We start from the raw sequence: 22,614 nt of genomic DNA on the forward strand, positions 1-22,614 counted from the left end.
TATCTTCACCCTAAGTCAGGAGAAGATCCTTATAGCATGCCCTGCAACAGTGTCACTTATAAGGGCATCTCTCTGCACAGCCACAGTGAAGGATCCTCAAAGGTGTGGAAGGCTTTCCATCAAGAGCCATCTTTATAGCAAACATCTTTCTCTTCAGAGCCCAGAAGAGTGGTGACCAGCTGGAAAATAAGGTTTTTTTCTTAAATGCAGATGCTCCTGATTATGAGTTCCAGATATTAGATCAACTTCCCCATGATACCCCTGCAGGCAAATCCTCTTGATTAGCTTCCTGCAGCACAGCTGGAAAGGCCTATTGTAATCTGTGATGGGCAGAGTAATCTAAGAAGTCACAGGAGCACCCCTCTCCCAGTAGAATCTGGATGCGCATGCACATGAACCATAGCAAAATGGTTGCAGGCACAGTTGTATTTACTGTGATCTAACTGTCCCTGTTAATGCCATAGGGCTGCCTGGCCTGGCACACATGGGTGTGGCACCTCGTGCAAATGGATAACATTGCTCAAGCTCCAGCCTTTCATTCAAAGTGGAAACTGGTATAAAGGGAAGGAAAACTTTGCTATTTTAAGGAATTGTAGCGTGCTGCCTGATACGAAGGAAGAAGTAATAGCTGTGCCTTGCTTGTGCGCAGCACTTGATCGCCACTTTTGCTTTCATCCTTACCACAACACAGTGAGATCTACTGTTCATGTTCCCGTTTTACAGGTGGTGAAACTGCAGCTTAGTGAGATAGGGTGTGACTTAGTTCAGAAACAGAATGCTGTTGGGAGAGTAATAACTATGATGTGGTCTCTTGACTCCCAGCTATATCTGTGTTGCTATAGGGGAGGGGAAATATAATACTGAAAGAGAAGTAAAAATACGATCACACTTCCAAACATCAACAACCAAAAACTGAACTGAATTTCCTGAAGCACTTGGTTTTCAAATCTAAGCTGAACATCAGTGCTGTTATTCTTGAGGCAGAAGGCCCAGAAGTGACTTGCTCATTTCAATTAAGCTTCAGCATAGATTTCCTATGTACACAGCCCACCCACACTCCTTGATGTGAGAAGGAGAGGGTCACAGCCGCCCCCAGCCTCTGCTGCTGCCACAAGGACAGCAGCAGTGGAAACACTCAGCAAAGGAATGTTGGAGCCACATCCACAAGAGACTTACTGAAGATTCGCCAAACGCCTACGGAAAGTTGCAGGGAATTCATCGACAGTAATTGCTTCCTGCTTGGTCAGATTGAAGAGCTTCTGGTATTCTATAACAATAAATAGGACTGGTGGCTGGATTATGGCCAGCAAGGACTCTTCAGGGGTTGTTCCAGGACTGTCTAACCTGTGAATCCTAGGCAGCAAACAGAAACCAGGTATTCAGAAATCGGGAGGATTTGGTCAGTCCCAGCTAGGACTAGGGAGGCACAGGCCTCTTCTGGCTGTGGTCCCTTCTCCAGCCTTCACTTCTCTTGCCCCCAGATCCTTACGTGCATTCACTAATGCTCATTGTCCCTCCCGGGCCCACTCACTTTCACCTGTTGAACAAAAAACTGGCCAAGAGGTGACAGTTATATCACCGTAGAAGAGACAGGGCAGAGAAATGAAGGGGCAGAATGGACTCCCACCCAGAAGCTTGACTCTGAACATTTGAGAATTGTTTAAGTTCCTGCAGAGGAATCATGATGGGGACAGTAGGTGTAGTTCTTACTGCAATATCGGTGTCTTCTTAAAAAATACGCCACACATCAAGTGATGTATGTGGATGGCATTTTTAAAGTAATAGGGAAAATGATGTTAAAGAAATACTTGACCCTTTGGGTGATACCTGAAGTTCTCTGAGCTCGGAGGTCTTATGAAAGCCCTCAGTATTGTTTGTTTTCTTTGCTTTCGCTGACTTGTGATTCAGTCAGATGCATGCCTGCCTCAGGCTCAGGAACATCAACCCTCTCCTAACTGTGACTACCTACGTAGTCCTAGGGGCTCCTAATGAAGCTTTTACAGTCACCTGGCCTGAGCACGGTTTGGGTCAGGACTTGGTATATGTGAATAAAATACACAAAATCAAAATCCTATGGTTCTGGAAAGGCTTCTTAGCAGAACCCCCAGGCATTTACACTCTGCTTTTTCACAGGGTCCCTGAGGATTCTTTGGATCTGGGTAGTTTGGGGAGCAGTATTATCAACAAGTTCATTTCACGCTCCTTCTACACCCTGCCTGGATGCTAGGCCCCATCTAGAATGTGAACAACAGAACAAGGCAGAACACTTGCCCTCAAGGTTCTGTTGAGTGTTAGATGCAGAGAAGAGATACCCCCCACCTCCCTGCATCACTTATAGGAATTCTGTTTGGAACCCAACATCAAATAAGGACTGCATCCACTGTCAGAGGATGGAAAGCAGCATGTCAACTGGGACATTGGAGAAAGGCTGTCTGGGTGAAGTGAGACTTGAGCTGGTATCTAAGTAATGAACAACTGAGAGTTAAATGGGAGAGCATCCCCTATCCTATCAGGGTCCTGACAGCAACCAGCCATGCTTTAAACTAGCTATAAAGCCTCTGGTTTATTGGATGGACAGTAACAATGGCTCGTCTTTGGGAGCCAAGCAGCTGGTCCAGGGATGCAGAGCATGTCTGTGTGGAGAGCTGCCTGAGAGATGCTTTCGTTTACATTTATCAATTGCCCGTGTTGAAGAAGGATACTTACATGAAGTTACATCAATGTGTAAGACAGATTTTAACAATTTTTGCAGGGGAAGCTTTCATGGGGGGCTGATGGGAATCTAGGTAAACAGAACCAAAGTCTACACCCAAGATACCCCCAGTACCAAGATCAAAATGACTGTCTCTCCTCTGTCTCTAGAAAGTTCCAGTGACCCAAGGAGGCCAACACTGTGGGAGTCATTGAAGTGGGGTGGACGTGCTGATCATCTTCCTAACTCTGCTGCTTCTGTTTTCAGCCCTAATGTGTGCGCCGTGCAGAAGGTTATTGGCACCAATAAGAAGTACTTCACCAACTGCAAGCAGTGGTACCAAAGGAAAATCTGTGGCAAATCAACGTGAGTATCGGTAACCATCCAGGAGACCAAGTTGTATACATGCTGGCTGCGGTTCCCCAGGGCCTGGGCCAGCCTTCTAAAAGGTCAGGCTGCCTAAAAAGCCATGAAGATGCATGTGCAAACGTGTCTGGGACCTGCGTGCTGGGGAGTGGCATTTTTAGGAGGCTGGCCAATTTTGTTTTGCATTTTTAAGGCTGCTGACAAGACTTGGAGACATTTTTCAGGGCTGGTTTGGGTTTGCAAGAAACATGAAACTGTGTGTGTGTGTGTGTGTGTGTGTGTGTGTGTGTGTGTGTGTGTGTCTGTGCATCTGTGTGTTTTTCAATCCTCACAAAATAATACAGATATGCAGTGGAGAAGCCACCATCATGTGACTCTGGAAAAGAAAGCCCGTTGGTGAATTTGTACTAAAGAACACTATCTCTATCTTACTAAGGTAAACACCCCAAAAAAACTTAGAGCGCTACATACACACATTATGAGACAGCATAGCATATAGTATTTGCACAGACTTCCTGATTCAAACCCTGGCTCTACCTGGGCCAGTTGATTCATCTTTAGAACCCTCCATTGCTTTACCTGAAAAGTTGGTATAACAAAAGGACCCACCTTATGGAGTTGTTACAAGGATTGAATGAAATAATGTACATAAGAGACTGAACATGGTGCCCAGCACATGTCAGTGCTCAATAAATGCTAGCTACTATTATTATTTTTACCCTAGAATTTGCAGATCTGGACCATACAAACAGAAGTAAGAGTGCCAACGGGGTGTGGACCAGCGTGGTTACAACAGGGCTTGTTGACGTCTGTATCAGCAAGGAGGGAGGCAGCTTTTACCCCACTGCCCAGCTCCCTGGTTGAATCAGGTGCATGTTCTAACAATTCTGGGGAAACCTAATCTGTTTTGGCGCTGTCAACAGATCTCAAAGCTGGCTCTCTCCTACAGTTAGGAAGATAGATGTGTGTGACAAATCTCCTGAGCCACTTGTGAGGGCCTGACCTTCCTCCTATCTCCATACATAATGGGACAATTAAGAAACTCTAAGCCACTATCTTGAGTGCTTTCCAGTGTTAGGGAGTTCTAAGTTTATTGTTGTGACATTGCTTTTGAGCAGACATCTCCTCCAATTTAATAGCCAACTGAAAGAAGAGATAATGCTCTTTCCTTAAACTGTACATGGAAATAAATATCCCAATGTGTGACCCTGATCATATCAGGCAGCTAGCAATCCTAATATGAATTGAGGGAAGTTGGGATTCATGGCAGAGCTGGGGAGATACCAGCAGACCCTGGGAGCCTGTCCAGGGCAGGTCCGTGGCAGCTTGCTCCATTCCTGATCAAGAGCCCAGCCTGCAAGCTAACAGTTGAGTGAGCTAGGAGGACACACTGCCAAGATTCAGCGAACAGACACCCAGCAATATTCAAGCTGCTACAAATGAAAGGAGACTATGCAAATTATATACCACCCATTCTTCCATGATGCCTGACTTAAAAAATTAGAAAGAAGAAAACCTTTAGTACTGATTGATTTTCTCCCATGTGTGTATATTATCTACTCAGATTAACAATTAATTACTTAATTAAATGCAAAGCCAGGCCTCACCTAATTGCTTCTTGGAAGGTGACTAGAGCACTAGTGCCAAGCAAACAACTCTTCTATATCTCAAGAGCCCTGGGCTTCAGAGGACCATCTTTTTTGTTAGTTCAAGTTTCTCTGAAAATGGAGACCTGTTTATGATGACAAGCTGGCTACAGGGTAGCATCTGCCACGCTGTTTCGGGGGTGCCTCTGGGCTGGCATTTGCCCAGCTAGTTAACAATAGCTTGATAACATTCTCTGGCAGTGTCCAGCCTGATAATACTGTCAGTGATGAGTCGCCTTGGCTCTTATACCTATATCTTGGTGTGCCAGAACAACGCACAAGCAGCAGAGCTGTGTGTTGCCACAATGTTCCTGATGAGTAGGTCATCCCCTTGGGGGCAGCTTTGGATATGATAATGTGATGATGTGGTGGTGCAGCTCCCTTACCCAGTGAGCACAAGGGGAGTCCTCTGGGAAAAGGAAGCAGTGGTCAGGTGGGAAGGGGAGAGGGCTGTGCTGGCTAGAGTTGATGGCATCCTGGGGAAAGCAGGTCCCTAGATGCCTTTAGTTGGATGAGGACCAGATTGGGAAATGGGAGTACAGTAATGGTTGGAGCAAAAAGGACTGTCTCAGCATGGGGTCCATAGGCAGTTGGAATTTTCTCAGCAAGACTCCAGAGAAGGAGACTGGAGCAGAGGTGTATGTTGGGATGAAAAGGAGCGAAGTATTATGGGGGAGGAGGCAGCTCAGGTCATCAAGCATCCCAAAACCAGAAGGAGAATTTCACCTTGGAAGCAGACAAGGGGTACCAGGCATACAGGGAAAGACTTTGTGGTAAGAAGTCACGCAGAGATACAGGAGCTGACTTGGTGAGACAGGAGCCTGGAGCCACCTGCCTGCTTTTGTGAGGCCCAGAACACCACTGCTATCATCAGGTGAAGCTCTGTTGCCTGCATACAAAAGCTTTTCTGCATTTACAGAGAGAGAAGGGCCTGAGTCTCCGGTGCAATGAGTCAAGCTGACATATGGACTTTATTACAGGAAGTGGTTACCAATGGGTCCCTATTTAGTGGCTTTTATTGTAAATTTTATTGTTTGGAAATTCACTTTAGCATTTATTTCAGATCCTAAAAAGCACCGGAGTGATACAATGGCTAATCAAACAAAGAGGACTGTGGAGGGCAGACAGTCAGCATCCCCCTCTGTGATTTCAGGCCCTGGTTTGATTAGTAGCCATAAAATTTTTACATGTGGCACTTTGAGCAAAGGTGCAGGAAATTGTAGTCAGGAAGCCTGGCTGCCTCTCGACAGGCCTCCTTTGTGCTAGCCCCAGGGAGAGGAGGCCTATTTAACAGCCAAGTCCACGTTGACATCATGGGGCTGGAATAGTCATAGCAGGAGCTCAGACATCATAAACGTGGCATAGGGAGGGCTGGTGGAGGAGCTAGTGGGTATGGGTGGCAGCTATTCATTCCAAAAGTCTTGAAATTGTTTCACGAGCAATACATTTCACAAGTGCAAAGCCTTTCTCTGGAGCCAAGACGAGCTGGCAGGGCACTCCTGTTTCTCTAGTAGCAAGTGTTGCTTTGCCCACGGGCAAAAATATTAGTACTTCTTCAGCACTGCATTAATGCTCGGAGATTTAACTTTTAAAGAGATCAGCTGGTGCATGGTCGAGCTTTTCCATCAGCTGGCAGGGCTTTTTCAGTAGGTGTCCTTCTGGGCAGGGCACCAGGGACAGCTGATGTGAAGCTAAAGAAGAGCTGTCCTTTTCCTCCCTTATATCCCACAACCTTGGTCCCAAGAGGAAAAAAGAAAAAGATGGTGGGAAACCATCCAAGCAGACCTCAGACCCATACTAGCGCCTCCTTTCCTGTTTCATATTTCTGGGCAGCCAGCTGCTGCTCTGGAGGTACTGAGATTGGACATACACCACACAGCAGAGATCGACCAAACGCCTCTGTTGGGCAGTGTTTCCTAAAGGTTCTGTCCCATTCTGTAAACTAGGAGGCTGACTAGCTGACAAGGAATTTTATTATGTTGGGTTTTTACATGAACCTATGTGCCACCTGGGGTAAGGCCCTGTGGTAGGTAGAAACATGACCTCCCAAAAGTGTCTACATCCTAATCTCCAATCCTGTAAATATATTCTCTTACTGGAAAAAGAGACTTTGCAGGTGTGATTAAGTTAAGGATCATAAGAGGAGGGAGATAATCCAGGATTATTTGGTGAGTCTAATATAATCATCAGGGTACTTAAAAGAGGGAGGCAGGCTGGGCGTGGTGGCTCATGTCTATAATCCCAGCACTTTGGGAGACTCAGGGGAGTGGGTCACGAGGTCAGGGGTTTGAGACCAGCCTGACCAATATGGTGAAACTCCCCCTCTAATAAAAAAAAAAAAATACAAAAATTAGCCAGGTGTGGTGGTGCACACCTGTAATCCCAGCTACTCAGGAGGCTGAGGCAGGAGAATTGCTTGAACTGAGGAGGCGGAGGTTGCAGTGAGCTGAGATTGCACTACTGCACTCCAGCCTGGGCAACAGAGCAAGACTCCGCCTCACAAAAAAAAAAAGAGGGAGACTGTGGGATCAGAGTCAGAGAAGACAATGTGATGATGAAAGCTGACGTTTGAGTGATGCAACCACTAGCCAAGGAATGCAGGCAGCTTCTAGAAGCTGGAAAAGACAAGCAATGGATTCTTCCCTACAGCCTCTGTAAGGAATGCAGCCTTTGATTTTAACCCCATGAGGCCTATTTCTGACTCTGGCCTCTGGAATTGTAAGATAATTTGCATGATCTTAAGCCACTAAGTTTGTGGTAATTTGTCACAGAAAGCAATGGGAAGCCAACACAGGCCTTATTTGTTGAGTTATAGCTGCATTTTTCTTTATTTCAATGTATTTTTATCCATAGTCTCATGTAGGACATTGCTTTCAATGAAGTTATTAACATAGCTTCAACTTTAAAGTTTATACCTGGAGTTTCTTTAGAAGCTTCACAACTGACCACTTAGTAAATCGTAAGCATCTGTTAAGTGCTTCTCATATGTTAGTTTATTCAATTCTCACAATCACACTATAAGATAAATATGATTATTAGCCTATTTACAGATGAGGAGATAGCTCAAAAGGCTTATGCAACTTGGTCAAAGTCATTCACTGGTAAGTTGAGGAGGTCTGTCTACTTCCCCTTTGCTGCCCCCAGGGAGTATCAAGCCTGGCAGTTAGTGTCAGTGACTTGGGAGGTGAACAAGAGAGCAGGCCTGTAGGACCTGGCTAAACTGCCCCAGGTCTCTCTCTACAGCCTCAAACCTGTGACTGTGGGTCCCAGAGACAAGGCCTCCTCAGGGTCAGAGAAGGATGCCTTTGGCTCAGAGTCATCAACCTTCTCCAGGTTGCTCACCCCCTGCTGTAAAGGGGATCCCCAAAACTGCTCATCAGACAAGGAACTTGGGAACTGAGGAGACACAGCCTCCAGGAGCCCTGAAAATGCCCTCACAGGCTGCACATAGATTACCACAAATAAAGTACATCCACGTTCTGAAGACTCTGTCCTCATCACTAACCAGGCTGGCCCCTGGCAAAAGCTGTAGTGGTTGAGGCCTTTGGTGGTAGACAGTAGGTTAAAGCAAGCCCTGATTTTCTATTGGGAGGCTTCAGAATCAGCTCAGCCATGCTTCCAAGACCAGAAGGGCAGAAAGCAAACCATCCCAGGCAAGTAGTCTATGGGCCATGTCAGATGTCTAGATGTTATGGGTCTGTGTTTGCTCTGCCATTCCTCTTGGAAACTATGATGCCCTGCATGGTTTACCTTCAGTCGCAGGTAACTGGCCTACAGGGCCATTCCTTGCTCCAACGACTTCTCAAGTCTAGTTAATCCCCAGGCATTTACAGCCAGAGCAGCCGGCCAAATCTGTGAAGTGCAGTAGTTATTTTAAATTATATTAACTTCTTGGAAACCTATTTTAGGGAGAGAAATCTCAGTACTTCTCTCTATCCAATCATGAATAAAAATGTTAGAAGGGACTGATGGAGAGCCTCCCAGACATCCCTACACATAGACTTTGGGTTGACATTATCTCTTTGCACACTCCTTTAAACTTTCTACTAAATTAGGTGCCTTTCCTAATTTAGGCACCTTCCCAGTACTGGTCTGTGACCTGTTAGGAACCAGGTCACACAGCAGGAGGTGAGTGGTGGAAGCGAGCATTACTGCCTGAGCTCTGCCTCCTGTCAGATCAGCAGTGGCATTAGACTCTCATAGGAGTCTGAACACTATTGTGAACTGTGCATGTGAGGGATCTAGCTTGTGCGTTCCTTATGAGAATCTAACGCCTGATGGTCTGAGATGGAAGAGTCTCATACCAAAGCCACTCCTTCCACCTGCCACCATCTGGGGAAATATTGTCTTCCACGAAACTGATCCCTGGTGCCCGAAAGGTTGGGGACCACTGTCCTAGGGGATTTGCTTTTTCTGACCTGAGTTTTGTCTGGCAGAGGAGAAGCCTGAAGCCTTTAATCAGAACAGCTTTGGCTGATGAGATTAGATTCAGAAACCAATAGATTGGTCTTTTCTATGCAGGGAAGCCTAGTAACTGGGGGGCTCCAGCTGGGAAGCCCCCTATTGTTTCCATCCTTTCCTATGTTCATCCTGGAGGGATGACATCAGACCCACGCCTCTGTGATTGCCCCCAGCCCATCCAACCACAGCATCTGTGTTCTCCCTGGGACCAGGGCCAGGTAGTGTGGCACACTGACCTCAGTATAGGGAGAGTGGAAGAGGCCACTGCCAGCCCAGAAGATTTTGGTCACAGTTTTCTGAAATCTTCTCAGCCTTCGATTCACAGCTGCTTTCTGCTGCTCTGGGGCCATGCAGACCAGTTCAGAAAAGAGCTAGTTTGTTGGGGCAGTTGGAGGCAGGTGGACTGCAAGCTTTGACACCTTCTCGACCCACAGGCTGCTGCACTGGGGCTGAAGGCGTTGCTAACCCCTGTACATCTAGAGAGTGACAGAGATACCAGACTGGGCAGCAGGAAGGCAAGAGGATTAAGAGAGAGCTTCGTGGCAGAAAGCCACACTCACTTAACCAGGAAAAAGCCCTTGGCGCAGGAAGACTCAGTGGCCTGAGGGACTGAGCCTTGGTTGTCGGGCGTGTGCTGCATAAGTCATCCATGTGTGACAGTAGAGTGTAGTCCAGCCACTGTGGGACACGGGTGCTGAAAGCCCACATGGAGAGGAACAGTGGGTAATGAAAAGGGCTCTAGCCTTGATCACTTTGGAGACACCCCCTGTGTCTTCTAGATGTCAGACTTTCCAAATCCGTCTGCTATCCTCCAAACACGTGCATTTTCAAGAGCAATGGAAAAAGGATTGGACTTGATGGAATGCAACAAGAGTCCTAGGTCTATTACTAACTACCTATGACCTGAAGAAACTCCCTCACGCCTCAGAGTCCTTACAGCTTTCTTTCTGATTCTATTGTGAGTTACTCTACTCCAAGCTGAGATTTTTCTGCTTAGATCTATCCCTTCCTCCTAAACCCCCAACCTCCATTTCTCCTGGTGTCATTCTTTACACACCCCTGAACATACACACACACCTAGCCACAGGAACCAATGAGTTAATATTTGAGGAGTTGGTTTTCTATTGTCCTCAATGGAATCCTGGTGAGGTCACTTGAGCTGTTCAGCTCCCTTGTGGTTTTTTTGGGGATGGAACTCAGAAGCCAACAATATGGAAAAAGAGTCTTTGGCCAGCTTGCCCAGGGGCTCCATGCCATACAGAGCACTGCACCCGTGTGCTCAGGGGGCCCTGACACGAGGACTTTGAGGATAACACTATTCCTCAAGTCTACTTCAGCAACTCCATGGATTTTCACACAGACACTTTTGGAAAGAAACTAAGTTTTGGGGGATTTGACCTAATCCCACATCCCAGCCCCAGTAATACAGCCCTGGAATTTATCACAGAAAGCCTAGAATCCCATGCATATGCATCCTTAGTCCTATGGGTTCAAGGCTTGGAGCTTTCCCTGGATTTAGCTGGGAAAAGTTGGCAGATAGTGTCCTTTGAAAGAGTTCTTCTCTGTCTTCCAGAAATATTGACTAGAATTGTGAGTGTGAGATTGCAAGTAACTTTTGAAATCATCTGGTTTAACTTCACCCCATTTCATAGACCAAGAAACTGAGACCAGAGAGAGAAATGGACTTTCAAGTTCACCCTGCTAGTTACTGATGGATCACAAGCCAAATCTCATGATTCTGGCACTGTTTCTGTTACACCACACCGCCTTTGAAAGTGTATCAATCAAATCTTACTTTAGTTGCAGAGGATGACTTTAGTTTCTGAAGAGAAAATTGTGAGTCAGTCAAGATCAGTCCCAAGACAATAGCCTGTTTAGCCCTTATAAGTTCAGGGATGAAAGCTTAGAAAGAAACAGGATGGAAGGAGGACTGGAGAAAAAAGCAAAAGAGGAAGGAAGAAGGAGGAAGCAAAGAGGAAAAAAAAAAAAAAAAAAGAATGTGCGTAGCTTGTCACTCCTCAGTCATTTCCTGGGGGCCCATTTCTAGCAAAGTGACAGCTGCAACTCCCTGCCCACCTGAGCATCTTAGCTGATCTGTCTCTGAAACACTCCCTGGATAACAGATGAATCAGCCTTCATCTTCGCTTAACTAAGTCTTCCCTGAGACGACTCCATTTAAAAATGAACAAGAGCAGGATGTCCTGGGCACACTGAGAGCACCTTCCAGAGGCCCCTCCAGAGCCCTAAAGCCTGTATTTCTTCCCAGTCAGCCTGTTTCTTTTCTGGTGATGTCATTAAATGTCGTGTGAGAGTCCCACAGTGAGCATTTCTGTGGTAAAACCCGCTGCAATTAAAGTCTGAGTCCTTTCCTGTCTCAAAGGGCATATCCATGTAGAAGAAAGGAAAGGGAAGGACTGGCTGTTTGCATTTGGTTCCAAGCCTGTTGAGTAGAGGTCGTGCTCACTCTGCCGGTACAGGGTAGCCTTCAGCAGAACCTGGGGATTTGGTTTTAAGCAAGTCTTTCTTCGGTGTGGGCTTTCAGAATGCTTCCTTGCTTGCAATATTATTTGAAATTCTCAGTGTTTTAGGCATCCCCAGAATATTGGTTCATTAAAGCTGTGTATTTCAGATCTCTAGACAGTGGTTAATGTTTGTATATTTTCAATTTCAAACCAGAAAAAAAGTTCTTATTGATTTTTTTTTTATTTAAAAATAAAAAGTAAGTATCTTCATAAGAGGAGCTTTGCTTTAATTTTAAAGTTTAAAATTTGATTGGGAAGACAGAGAAAAACTTGATGATTGTATATATGCTCCCCTCTTTGGTTATTCGATCAGAGAACTAGAAAATCATGAGAGATTTAATGACCACTGCCTGATACACATACGTGTTTTACAGATGAGGAAACTGAGAACCAGAAAGATGATGAAATTGGCTGGGGATGTCCCCGCTGGTCGGTGACAGTCTCAGAGCCAGAGCTGGTGCAGGCCCCTTTCTGTTCCTTCCTGTTCCCTTTCAGGAACACTCACCATTGGATTTTTCCTGTGAATAATGTTGAGATAAAATCCTTGGTGCGTTATGTTTTCTAGTCACAACATTGACTAGGCTGCCAGAGTCCTGTGTTCTCCCAGTTGGTTGGCTGTAGGTATTGGCAGCCGCCAGGAACATTCTACAGAGCAGAGGAGGCGTGAGACTCTCCTTGCTCAGGAAAGGCAGACCTATGACTAAGCAAATGACTCCTAAGAGGAATGTGTTTCACCCACCATTCCTCTTCCTTGGCTGTGGAGGTGACTTTGTGGAGAGGGGCCCGATGACCTGTGAGGAACAGTGAAGCCCTGCCTAACACAATGTATGATTGTCTTGTTACAGAGTCATCAGCTATGAGTGCTGTCCTGGATATGAAAAAGTCCCTGGGGAGAAGGGCTGTCCAGCAGGTGAATGAATCCGCCGGGCCTCACCTGTTGGTGTGGGTGGAAGGGAATGGTGGGAGAGAGGAGTCCCCACATAAAAGGCAGCAGAGTGTGAATGGGGGCGGTGGCACAAGGACGTGGCATTCTCCCCACGTGCCCATTGGCCCCAGGCTCTATGCAAGGGGCTAAGGATGGAAGCTGGAAACAGTGCATTTCCTGAGCTGCTCCTTCTGGCCTCCTTACCACACTGGTGGAGCAGACTCCAACTGTGGCCTGTCCATGCCCTTCCCGGTAGGCACAGACTCAGGCTCAGGCTCAGGCTCTTGGCCTCTGCCTCTGGCTAGGAGTGATTCTAAACACATCCAGCAGGGTCGGCCTGATAGGCCATCAGTTTCTGATCAGCCCTGCTAGAGAGCAGATGGGATGTGGGAGGAGGGGATCTCTGGTGGGCTGGCAACTCCAAGCCATCCCCATCTCCCTGTGTCTAAACGTGGCCCTTTGAAGTTCAGCAGGGAGAACAGCCGCAGGACAGGTGGGCTCACCCAGAGTCAGCAGAGAGTCCCACAAATGGTTGCATTGGGCGAAAGACAGCATGGCACCTGTGAATTTTATTAGAGCCTTTGTTTTAGTACCACACACAAGTGACTGTACAGGGGAGTTAGTATTTTGTTTTAATTTTGAAATAGAGTCATCTCTTGGTATCTGTGGGGGATTGATTCTAGGACCGATTCTAGGATGCCTCAGATGTTCAAGTCCCTGATATAAAGTGGTATAGTATTTGCATGTAATCTATGCATATTCTACCATATACTTTAAATCATCTCTAGATTACTTATAATACCAAATATAATATAAATCCTACATAAGTCGTTGTTATATCCTCTTTTAAATTTTTGTGTTATTTTTATTGTATTTTGTAAAATATTTTTGGTCCATGTTTAGTTGAATCTGTGGGTGAAGAACCCACAGATATGAAGGGCCAACTATATTGGCTATTTTTTTAAGTTAAGAATGTGAGACTGAGGCCTGGCACAGTGGCTCCTGCCTTTGATTCCAGCAGTTTAGGAGGCCAAGGGAAGAGGATCACCTGAGCCAAGGATTCGAGACCAGCAGCCCGGGCAACATAGTGAGACTTTGTCTCTTAAAGATCATGAGACTGGGCTGGGCGCAGTGGCTCACGCCTGTAATCCCAGCACTTTGGGAGGCCAAGGCAGGCAGATAAACTGAGGTCAGGAGTTTGAGACCAGCTTGGCTAACATAGTGAACCCCCGTCTCTACTAAAAATACAAAAAAATTAGCTGGGTATGGTGGTGGGTGCCTATAATCCCAGCTACTTGAGAGGCTGAGGCAGGAGAATCGCTTGTACCCAGGAGGCAGAGGTTGCAGTGAGCTGAGATAGGATCATTGCACTCCAGCCTGGGCAAGAAGAGTGAAACTCCATCTCAAAAATAAATAAATAAATAAATAAATAAATAAATAAATAAATAAATAAATCGTGGGACTGAGACATAACAGGAAGGAGGGCAATTTGGTTGGTGCCAAGGTCCCTAGAGTATGTGATGGGAGAGATTGGTGTGGGTGGGGCCATGGAGGTACTGAGTCAAGTTGAGGGACAGGTGGGGAAGTGGGATGGGAAAAGAAGATTGACCTTAGAAGGGGAGCTCAACTCTGAACCCTAATTTCAGACCCTTCAAAATGAATATTAAGATTTTGGTCTAAGAAACAAAAAAACAAATGAACATGAAACTCATTTTGGTCTTATAAGGTCTGAGAAATCCCTTCTAAACTTCAAGCTACTTTAAGAAATAACATTTCATTACCTGCAAATACACACAGTACTTTGGAGATTTATAATAGTCTCTCATTCTAACAGAAGCCATTAGGGAACCAGTTTCAATAAACAGGTAAATCTGTAAGACTAGTTTGTAATTAGGATATCTGTTTTCAATGTACATTCCTGCCTCTGTTATCTAAATGTCTGGGAACAAGAGCTTTGCTCTGCTGTGTTTATATTAAAAATCACCAATTAGTTGAGTTCATGTAGCGAGGCATTTGACTTATTGAGTTGTTTTAGGAAGACTGTAACAAGCCTTAAGCCCCCCAGAAACAGCCTGTCTTTGGGCTTTCCCACCTGCCTCCTCGTCCTCTCCACCTGCAGATGTATCGTGCTCTCTGGCAGAGAAGGGAGGGTCTGGTTGGGTTGGACCCCCGGAGGCCATCCCTCATTCTGTCTTCTGCTCCTGCAGCCCTACCACTCTCAAACCTTTACGAGACCCTGGGAGTCGTTGGATCCACCACCACTCAGCTGTACACGGACCGCACGGAGAAGCTGAGGCCTGAGATGGAGGGGCCCGGCAGCTTCACCATCTTCGCCCCTAGCAACGAGGCCTGGGCCTCCTTGCCAGCTGTGAGATGACCTCTGTCTGCCCGGGGGACTCTTATGGGGAACTGCCTTACTTCCCCGAGGGGTGGGCATGATGAATGGGAGTCTGCAGTCATTTCCTACTGTTTTGGGAAACTTTTTCCTTAACCCCTTAGAAAAGGCTATGGAACTTGAGCTAAAATATGTCTTATCAGGTTGCGTCTAATGCCCCCGTGCCCACTGGGCAGAAAGACTTGGGTGCTTCCTGAGGAGGGATCCTTGGCAGAAGAGAGGCCTGGGCTCACGGGGGCTGAGAACATGTTTCCCAGAGTTGCAGGGACCCATGTCTTGAACATAGAGTCTGCAGCCCCTAACTGATACCCTGTCCTTCCTCCTAGGAAGTGCTGGACTCCCTGGTCAGCAATGTCAACATTGAGCTGCTCAATGCCCTCCGCTACCATATGGTGGGCAGGCGAGTTCTGACTGATGAGCTGAAACACGGCATGACCCTCACCTCCATGTACCAGAATTCCGACATCCAGATCCATCACTATCCTAACGGGGTAGGGGATCCCCAGCCATACTGCATGGCCCTTGGTCCACAAGGAACCCACTTCGTTTCCATGGGTGGGCTGGTTTCTGGGGTTTAAGCTGTAGACAGCCCTCCCCTTTGTGCCTGCTTCTCTTTGGGGCCTCTATTCCACAGCTTGTAAAACCCACATTCTGCTACTGTGTTTGAAAACACTGTTTTCTCCTTCTGGGGCTTTGGGACTATGCCTGTATTGTGTTGACTGCTCATCCTTGCTGCTTCTCTGGGCAGATTGTAACTGTGAACTGCGCCCGGCTGCTGAAAGCCGACCACCATGCAACCAACGGGGTGGTGCACCTCATCGATAAGGTCATCTCCACCGTCACCAACAACATCCAGCAGATCATCGAGATCGAGGACACCTTTGAGACACTTCGGGTAAGGGACTGCTCTGCGTGGAGGCCTAGGCTTGGGACACATTGCCTCCCAAGAGGGGCCTAGCAGGAACTCTTCTGCAGGAGGGGTAGAGGATGGCTGCTGTAGGGGAACGTAGAGCAGGTTCCCCTGAAGGCCCTTGAACATGGAGAATCCATTGACCAGATGTTCAGCTTGACCTAACCTGTGATATTCCCCATCTGTCTTCTTTATAAAGTGTTCTTTTCCTTGCCTCCCCTGGAAATGTCAGTGGTGTGTGGCTGCAGCAGCACAGGGTCCTCTGAGCCCTGGACCTGCACTGTGGCTTCCAGAGGTGGCAGTTCCCACATGGGGGACTAGAATAAATAGCCTATCAGGCTGTGTGTGCTTTGGGATCACATGTCCCCACCCTAGGACTCTGGTTCCAACCATACCCATGTTTTCTTGGAGCCCAGAACAGCAGAGAGGCCACCAGTGTGGACACAGAAGTCAAGGGTCTGATTTCCAGCCTGGCTTCTGACTGCTCTGGGGCCACAAGAATACAGTTCCTTCCCCCATGCCCAGCAGGCATTTGTCTTACAACTGGAGGGGAAGGCATGTTCCTCTTGGCAAGGGCTGCTCAGGAGGAAGTGGAGGCAGGCTGCCCTGTCAGGGTTTTTGCCTTGATTCAAGGAGAACTTCCTAACCACAAAGGATACAAGTGGGAGTGGAGTGGTCCCTCCCTAGAGATCTCCAACACAGAGAGACAAACACACTGGGGCCGGCTGGCACTAATCGGCCTTGCAAGCGCAGATGGCTGTTAGCTGGGAGTCTGGCTCTCTAAGCTCCTTTCCCATGCTTTTCTTCTGGGTTGCTTGAAGGGCAAGGATCTGCAAGAAAATGATGTTCCCACATAGTTGGCAGCACATGAACAGCAATTGATCCCTTTGCGTCACCTTCTCTTACTATTTAGATTTGGTAAATATTTCTTCCTTCCCTCTTCTGACCCTCCATTGTGCCCATCTTCCCTTCTTATAACACATACTTATTAGGTACCTGCTACTTCCCAGGTGGGTCTATGTTCCAGGAGTATAGAGGTGAACAAGGCAGGCAAAGTTCTATTCTCAGTGGAGCTAATATTCTATCTGGAGAGAGACAACAAACAAATCAACAAGGTAGCCATGGGCTGTGATAATTTTTGTCAAGTGGGCAGGTAAATAGGGAGTGACAGTAGTGCAGGGAGGATTGGAAAGTCAGGGAGGTCTCTCTGGAAGAGGTGACTTTTGATCTGCAGTCTAAAGGATGAGAATGGGTCCATTATACAAAATGCTGGGGCAAGAGCACACCCAGTAGAGGGGAGAGCAATAGCAAAGGCTCAGGGCAGGAAGGGCAAGGAGGAGGCCAGTGGGTCAGGTCACATGTGAAGGGCATACAACGGGCAAAGGCAAGGCCAGCGTGGCCAGGCCTGATCCTCCAGGACTTGCAGACCTGGGAAAGAGTCCATCTCCATCCTGGGAGCAGCAGGAAACCACTCAGGCCTTTAGAAGATCCTTCTGGCAGCTGTGTAGAGAATGGGTAGTGTGATCCTTCCATGCATGCGCTCATGTATGTGATTACCAATAACTGTTGAGTGACAGTGTGAGGAGGGCTGCAAGCCATGAGTGTAGGCACAGCAGACAGATACACCTTTGTCTGGCTGTGGGATGAGGTGGGAAGTGTGCCGAGTTGACCTCCCAAAGAAATGATATTTTAGTGGAAGAAGGAATACAATCAGAGAAGCAAAGAAAGAGGGAAGAGCAGAGGGGACAGCAGGGACAAGGACTTGGGGGCAGGAAGAGGAAAGACAGGTTAAGGACGTGAAAGATGACCAGGCTGGCTGGAGCTAAGGCCCAGCAAGGCCCCCGGGGGTCATTGGTGAGCTTGGGTTTGGCTTCTGTTTTCGTCTTGGGCTTCTGCAAAAGCCTTGAGCTCTTGCAAGGAACCAGCGAAGCTGTGTGTGCATCTTCTGTGGGGAATGCCAGCGTCTTCACGGAGTACTCCATCTTCTGTCCTCCCCTAGGCTGCTGTGGCTGCATCAGGACTCAACACAATGCTTGAAGGTAATGGCCAGTACACGCTCTTGGCCCCGACCAATGAGGCCTTCGAGAAGATCCCTAGTGAGACTTTGAACCGTATCCTGGGTGACCCAGAAGCCCTGAGAGGTGAGCATCCTTTGGCTCCTGCTGCTGCCTCATTTGTGCAGCTAGGACTGAGCCCAAGACCTGCTCTAGTCCAAGATGGACATGCCACCTGCCATGAGGTGACCCTCAGGATGTCCACTGTAGCCATGGGCTGGGGTTATCCTATCCCGTTGCTTCAGCTAACCGTGTCTCTGCAGCAGCCACGCTGCTCTGAGGGCTGAGTACAGAATCCAGCAACATTTTTCTAGGGACAGCTGGACTGAAGAGAGACATAGCTAGAGACCCATAGCTGGCCCTGGCCAGAAATAGGGAGAGTGAAAGGCTCGAATGGCCAAGGCCAGAGCAAAGCTAACAGGTAGAGCAACAGCTTACAGGTGTGGAGGTGACAGATACTGGCACCCTTGAAATGAATTCCTCACGCCGACTCTTCACCATTCCTCTCTGTGGCTAAGGGCCTTATGGATAAACCAAAATTACAGTTAAAAACCCGTTAGAGGCCAGGCATAGTGACTCACGCCTTTAATCCCAGCACTTTGGGAGGACGAGGCGGGCGGATCATCTGAGGTCTTGAATTTGAGACCAGCCTGGCCAACAGTGGCAAAACCCCGTCTATACTAAAAATACAAAACTTAGCTGGGCATGGTGGTGGGTGCCTGTAATCCCAGCTACTCAGGAGGCTGAGGCAGGAGAATCACTTGAACCCAGGAGGTGGAGCTTGCAGTGGGCTGAGTTCACACCATTGCTCTCCAGCCTGGGTGACAGAGCAACACTCCATCTCAAAACAACAACAACAACAAGAAAAACAAAACAAAACAAAAAACAGTCGTAGTCAACTTTTGACTCTCCATTTCAGATTTCATCATGCCCTCCTCAATGAGCTGCTAAGTGAGGCAATGCCTTGATCATTGCTGCAGGAGAGGGAAGGAGCTAACGTGTTTTCACATGTTTTCCTTTTGGAGATGAGAAAGGAGAACTCTGCCTTCCCCCACCCTGCCCCTTTCTACTCCAGGACCTCTGAAAGGCCTTGAGCACAAAGCTGCTGCCTGAGTCCCCTGAAACGCAGGGTATGCCCCACATCTCTGGTGCACCCCATCACACTTTTCCTCTCAAACATATTCCAGGATCACTTCATTTCTTTTGAATCTATTTAAACCCACCTTGTCAATGTGCTGTATAAAATGTCTAATGCATTTCAGACACGCTATACATTTAAAGTGCTCTCCTTCTATCTGTGCAGGAATGGGAAAGGGCATATTCCTGAAAGCGCAGATGGGAAGACAGGATTTGTTCTGTGTCCAGATGATTATGGTGCTTCTATGTGCCTGGCCAGCACTGGGGACAGAGGCCATGAAAATGAATACAGCACAGCCTTTGCCTCCAAGGAACTTAAGACCTAGTAGAAACGGCAGGCTTTAAAACAGGTTGCTGGCATCTGATTTGGTGACTGCAATGACAGAGATACTCACAGCACAAAATGGGGAATGAGGGCAGGTGTTGGGACACACACAGCCTCAAGGGGCCCAAAGGCTTTTAGAACTGTATTCCCTATTAAAACATGGTTTGTACAGAGCAGATTTTTTGCTTTGGAGACCTCAGAACTCCTTACTATACGCCGGGCATGCTTGTAAGCCCAGCACTTTGGGAAGCCAAGACGGGCAGATCACTTGAGGCCGAGAGTTCAAGACCAGCCTGGCCAACATGGTGAAACCCCATCTCTACTAAAAATACAAAAATTAGCTGGGTGTGGTGGCGGGTGCCTGTAATCCCAGCTACTCAGGAGGCTGAGGCAGGAGAATCACTTGAACCTGAGAGGCAGAAGTTACAATAAGCCCAGATCATGCCACTGTACTCCAGCCTGGGCAACAAAGCTAGACTCTCTCAAAAGAAAAAAAAAAGAATTCCTTATTATAAATTATAAGAAAAAAAAAGCCCCTACTTCCTCCCTTTTGCAAATCTGCCTTTTCCTAATCAATAACTGGCTGGTTCAGAGCGAGAACACTCTGTTTGGTGCCGTGGCTGCAGACTGGAAGGAAGAGGTCCTTGCCCCACACCCAACAGTCTCCTGCTGTTACCAGCAGGTTGGCAGGCAGGCAGGCGAGAAGCAGCCAGGGCTAGTGGTATGTCCCATTTGAAGACTGGTTTCCAGCCCTGGCCCTGCTCACCCTCCAAGTGGCCCTGGCAGGTTCCTCTACCACACCCCGGATTTCACCTTCCTTCTCTGAGCTCAGTCCCCAAGGCCTCATTCCCATAGGCCTTCTCACCCTTTTTCTTTCCCTCTGGCTGAATGTGGCCAGCACCGGCTTTCAAGGCCATCAACTCGTCTGCAGCAGCCCGATGTCTTGCAGGGCCTCAGAGCTTCCTCCTGCCCATGGCAGTGTGGTTTTGGTTCCCACACTCGGGATCAGATTGAAACTCGCCTCCGCGGTGAGAATGTGGGACAAAGAGCCTCGGTGACCTTGGTGAGCAGCAGTCCAGGCCACCTGCTCAGCCTGGGGTGGGGAGGGGCTCTTCCTTCTTGACTGGTCCTTACATTCGCCTCTGTCCAGCCTGTCTGGGCTCTCCGAGACAATGGAGGCCAGCAGGAGTCATGATGGTTCGGGAGTCCCCCTCGGGCCTCAGCCCTGCCCTGCCCTGCCCCCTGACGTAGCACTTGGACAAGCAAATAAATGATTATACCTATTATTTATGGGTATGGTGAATGGGATGGCAAAGGCCATGTCTTACTGATCACCAAACCTTAAGATATATCCTGGCAGCTAGTGGACCATTGGGCTAAATGAACAGAAATCTGGACAAATAAAGTGTACAAATAATTCAAAACTGTCATGTGTACACTTGTCATTTTTTCCTACTACAGTTTACATTTTTATAAAAGTCAGTGGATTTCTAAAATCCCATGGTAGGCTCACTTGAGTTTTTCTTGTATCCCTGAAGTTCAGCTACAAATAAGCTAATCACTAATATTTGTTGAGCATTTACTCTGTTGTCAGGCGCTGTGCTGAGTGCTTTACGTTCAGAATTTCATGTCAACCCTACAGCACCCCTAGGAGATGAACACAATTCTTATGTCCACTTGACTGATGAGAAAGTTGAGGTTCAAAGAGGCTAAATGACTTACCCAGGGTCCCACAGCTGGAAAGTGGCCATGGGATTCAAAGCAGGCAGTCTGGCCACAGAGCCCCAGCTGGTTTTCTAGGACAGCAGGCAGGAGGCGAGGAGGATCTGGGCCCTGTGGTGCCCCAGCCTCATCTGAGGGTCCTCATCTGAGAGAACAGGATCCTCACAGCTTGGGCAGGCTGCAAGCAGCCCCTGAGGTCATGCTGGAGTGGATTCTGACTTGACCTGAGTCTGTTTGGCCCCCAGACCTGCTGAATAACCACATCCTGAAGTCAGCTATGTGTGCCGAAGCCATCGTTGCGGGGCTGTCCTTGGAGACCCTAGAGGGCACGACACTGGAGGTGGGCTGCAGTGGGGACATGCTCACCATCAATGGGAAGGCGATCATCTCCAATAAAGACATCCTGGCCACCAACGGGGTGATCCACTACATTGATGAGCTACTCATTCCAGACTCAGGTAGGCCAGGCCTCCAGGGTCTTGGCCCTGCCTGGCCCACCATCCCTTCTGCCATCCCTTGTGGCGGCGGGGGGGTGGGGGTGGGGGGGTGGAATTCAGGGATCTCTGGGCGACTTCCCTGCCTGGACTCAGCTCACAGCCTCTCGGCCACTGCAAATGTGTGGGTTGTGACCAGACTGATGCATCTTGAGTTTCAGGCATGCAAGTGCAGTGGAGAGGCAGTGGGGAGCCGTTGAAGGGGTCTGGGGACAGACACAATCGCAGAGGCCTTTCAGAAGATCTGCCTGCTGTGGATGGGCAAAGAGGGCCATTTGCTGACCTCAGAGCATGTGCTTTCTCAATAGTACCCAAGCTGTCCCATGGTCACTGACCCAGTTAGAATGACTGAATGGACTTTGGCTTGTGTTTCATTCAGAATCCTAGCCCCACTCTAGTCTTCCAGTGAGATCTGTCCATGAGTGAAGAAATCTCATAGGAAAAAATAAAATGCTTCTATGGGTGTGGTTGCTGGCCTTATCTACACCGCAGAAGCCATCACACAGACTGTCTTCTTTCTCCCTAGTGTTAGAATGTGCCCTGACCAAGCAGCCCACAGGGCCTGGGACAGCGGCTGATCTCTGTCTCACTGAGCTCACCTCTCCTCCCTCTCCTCCTGACTGGTTAGATTTTCTAGGCGACTGTTCCCCTGATGACATGAGCCCGCTGGGCCCCAGCAGTGTTTAGAGGGGTTGTTGACTCACGAGATGACATTCCTGCTGATGTATGTCATGCCCTGGGGTGGATGAATGATAAATGAAAACAGCATTTTTAACTTTTGAACCCACTTTCTCCTTCCTTGTAGCCAAGACGCTATTTGAATTGGCTGCAGAGTCTGATGTGTCCACAGCCATTGACCTTTTCAGACAAGCTGGCCTCGGCACTCATCTCTCTGGAAGTGAGCGGTTGACCCTCCTGGCTCCCCTGAATTCTGTATTCAAAGGTAACATGGGGAAGACATCCCT

General features: G+C 47.9%; 1 protein-coding gene across 1 annotated transcript in view; it reads left to right on the forward strand.

The window, feature by feature from the left end:
- Nucleotides 1-22,614, forward strand: part of TGFBI (transforming growth factor beta induced) — a 33,827-nt gene that overhangs the window by 1,915 nt on the left and 9,298 nt on the right. Inside the window, exons 2-9 of the mRNA XM_010359903.2 lie at nucleotides 2,960-3,058; nucleotides 12,533-12,597; nucleotides 14,820-14,980; nucleotides 15,334-15,498; nucleotides 15,756-15,902; nucleotides 17,917-18,058; nucleotides 21,401-21,613; nucleotides 22,455-22,592. Coding sequence (XP_010358205.1) covers nucleotides 2,960-3,058; nucleotides 12,533-12,597; nucleotides 14,820-14,980; nucleotides 15,334-15,498; nucleotides 15,756-15,902; nucleotides 17,917-18,058; nucleotides 21,401-21,613; nucleotides 22,455-22,592 — 1,130 coding nt within the window. The remainder of the gene's footprint in view (nucleotides 1-2,959; nucleotides 3,059-12,532; nucleotides 12,598-14,819; nucleotides 14,981-15,333; nucleotides 15,499-15,755; nucleotides 15,903-17,916; nucleotides 18,059-21,400; nucleotides 21,614-22,454; nucleotides 22,593-22,614) is intronic.

The sequence above is a fragment of the Rhinopithecus roxellana genome, chromosome 3 (assembly GCF_007565055.1).
Source record: "Rhinopithecus roxellana isolate Shanxi Qingling chromosome 3, ASM756505v1, whole genome shotgun sequence".
NCBI classification, from domain to species: Eukaryota; Metazoa; Chordata; class Mammalia; order Primates; family Cercopithecidae; genus Rhinopithecus; species Rhinopithecus roxellana.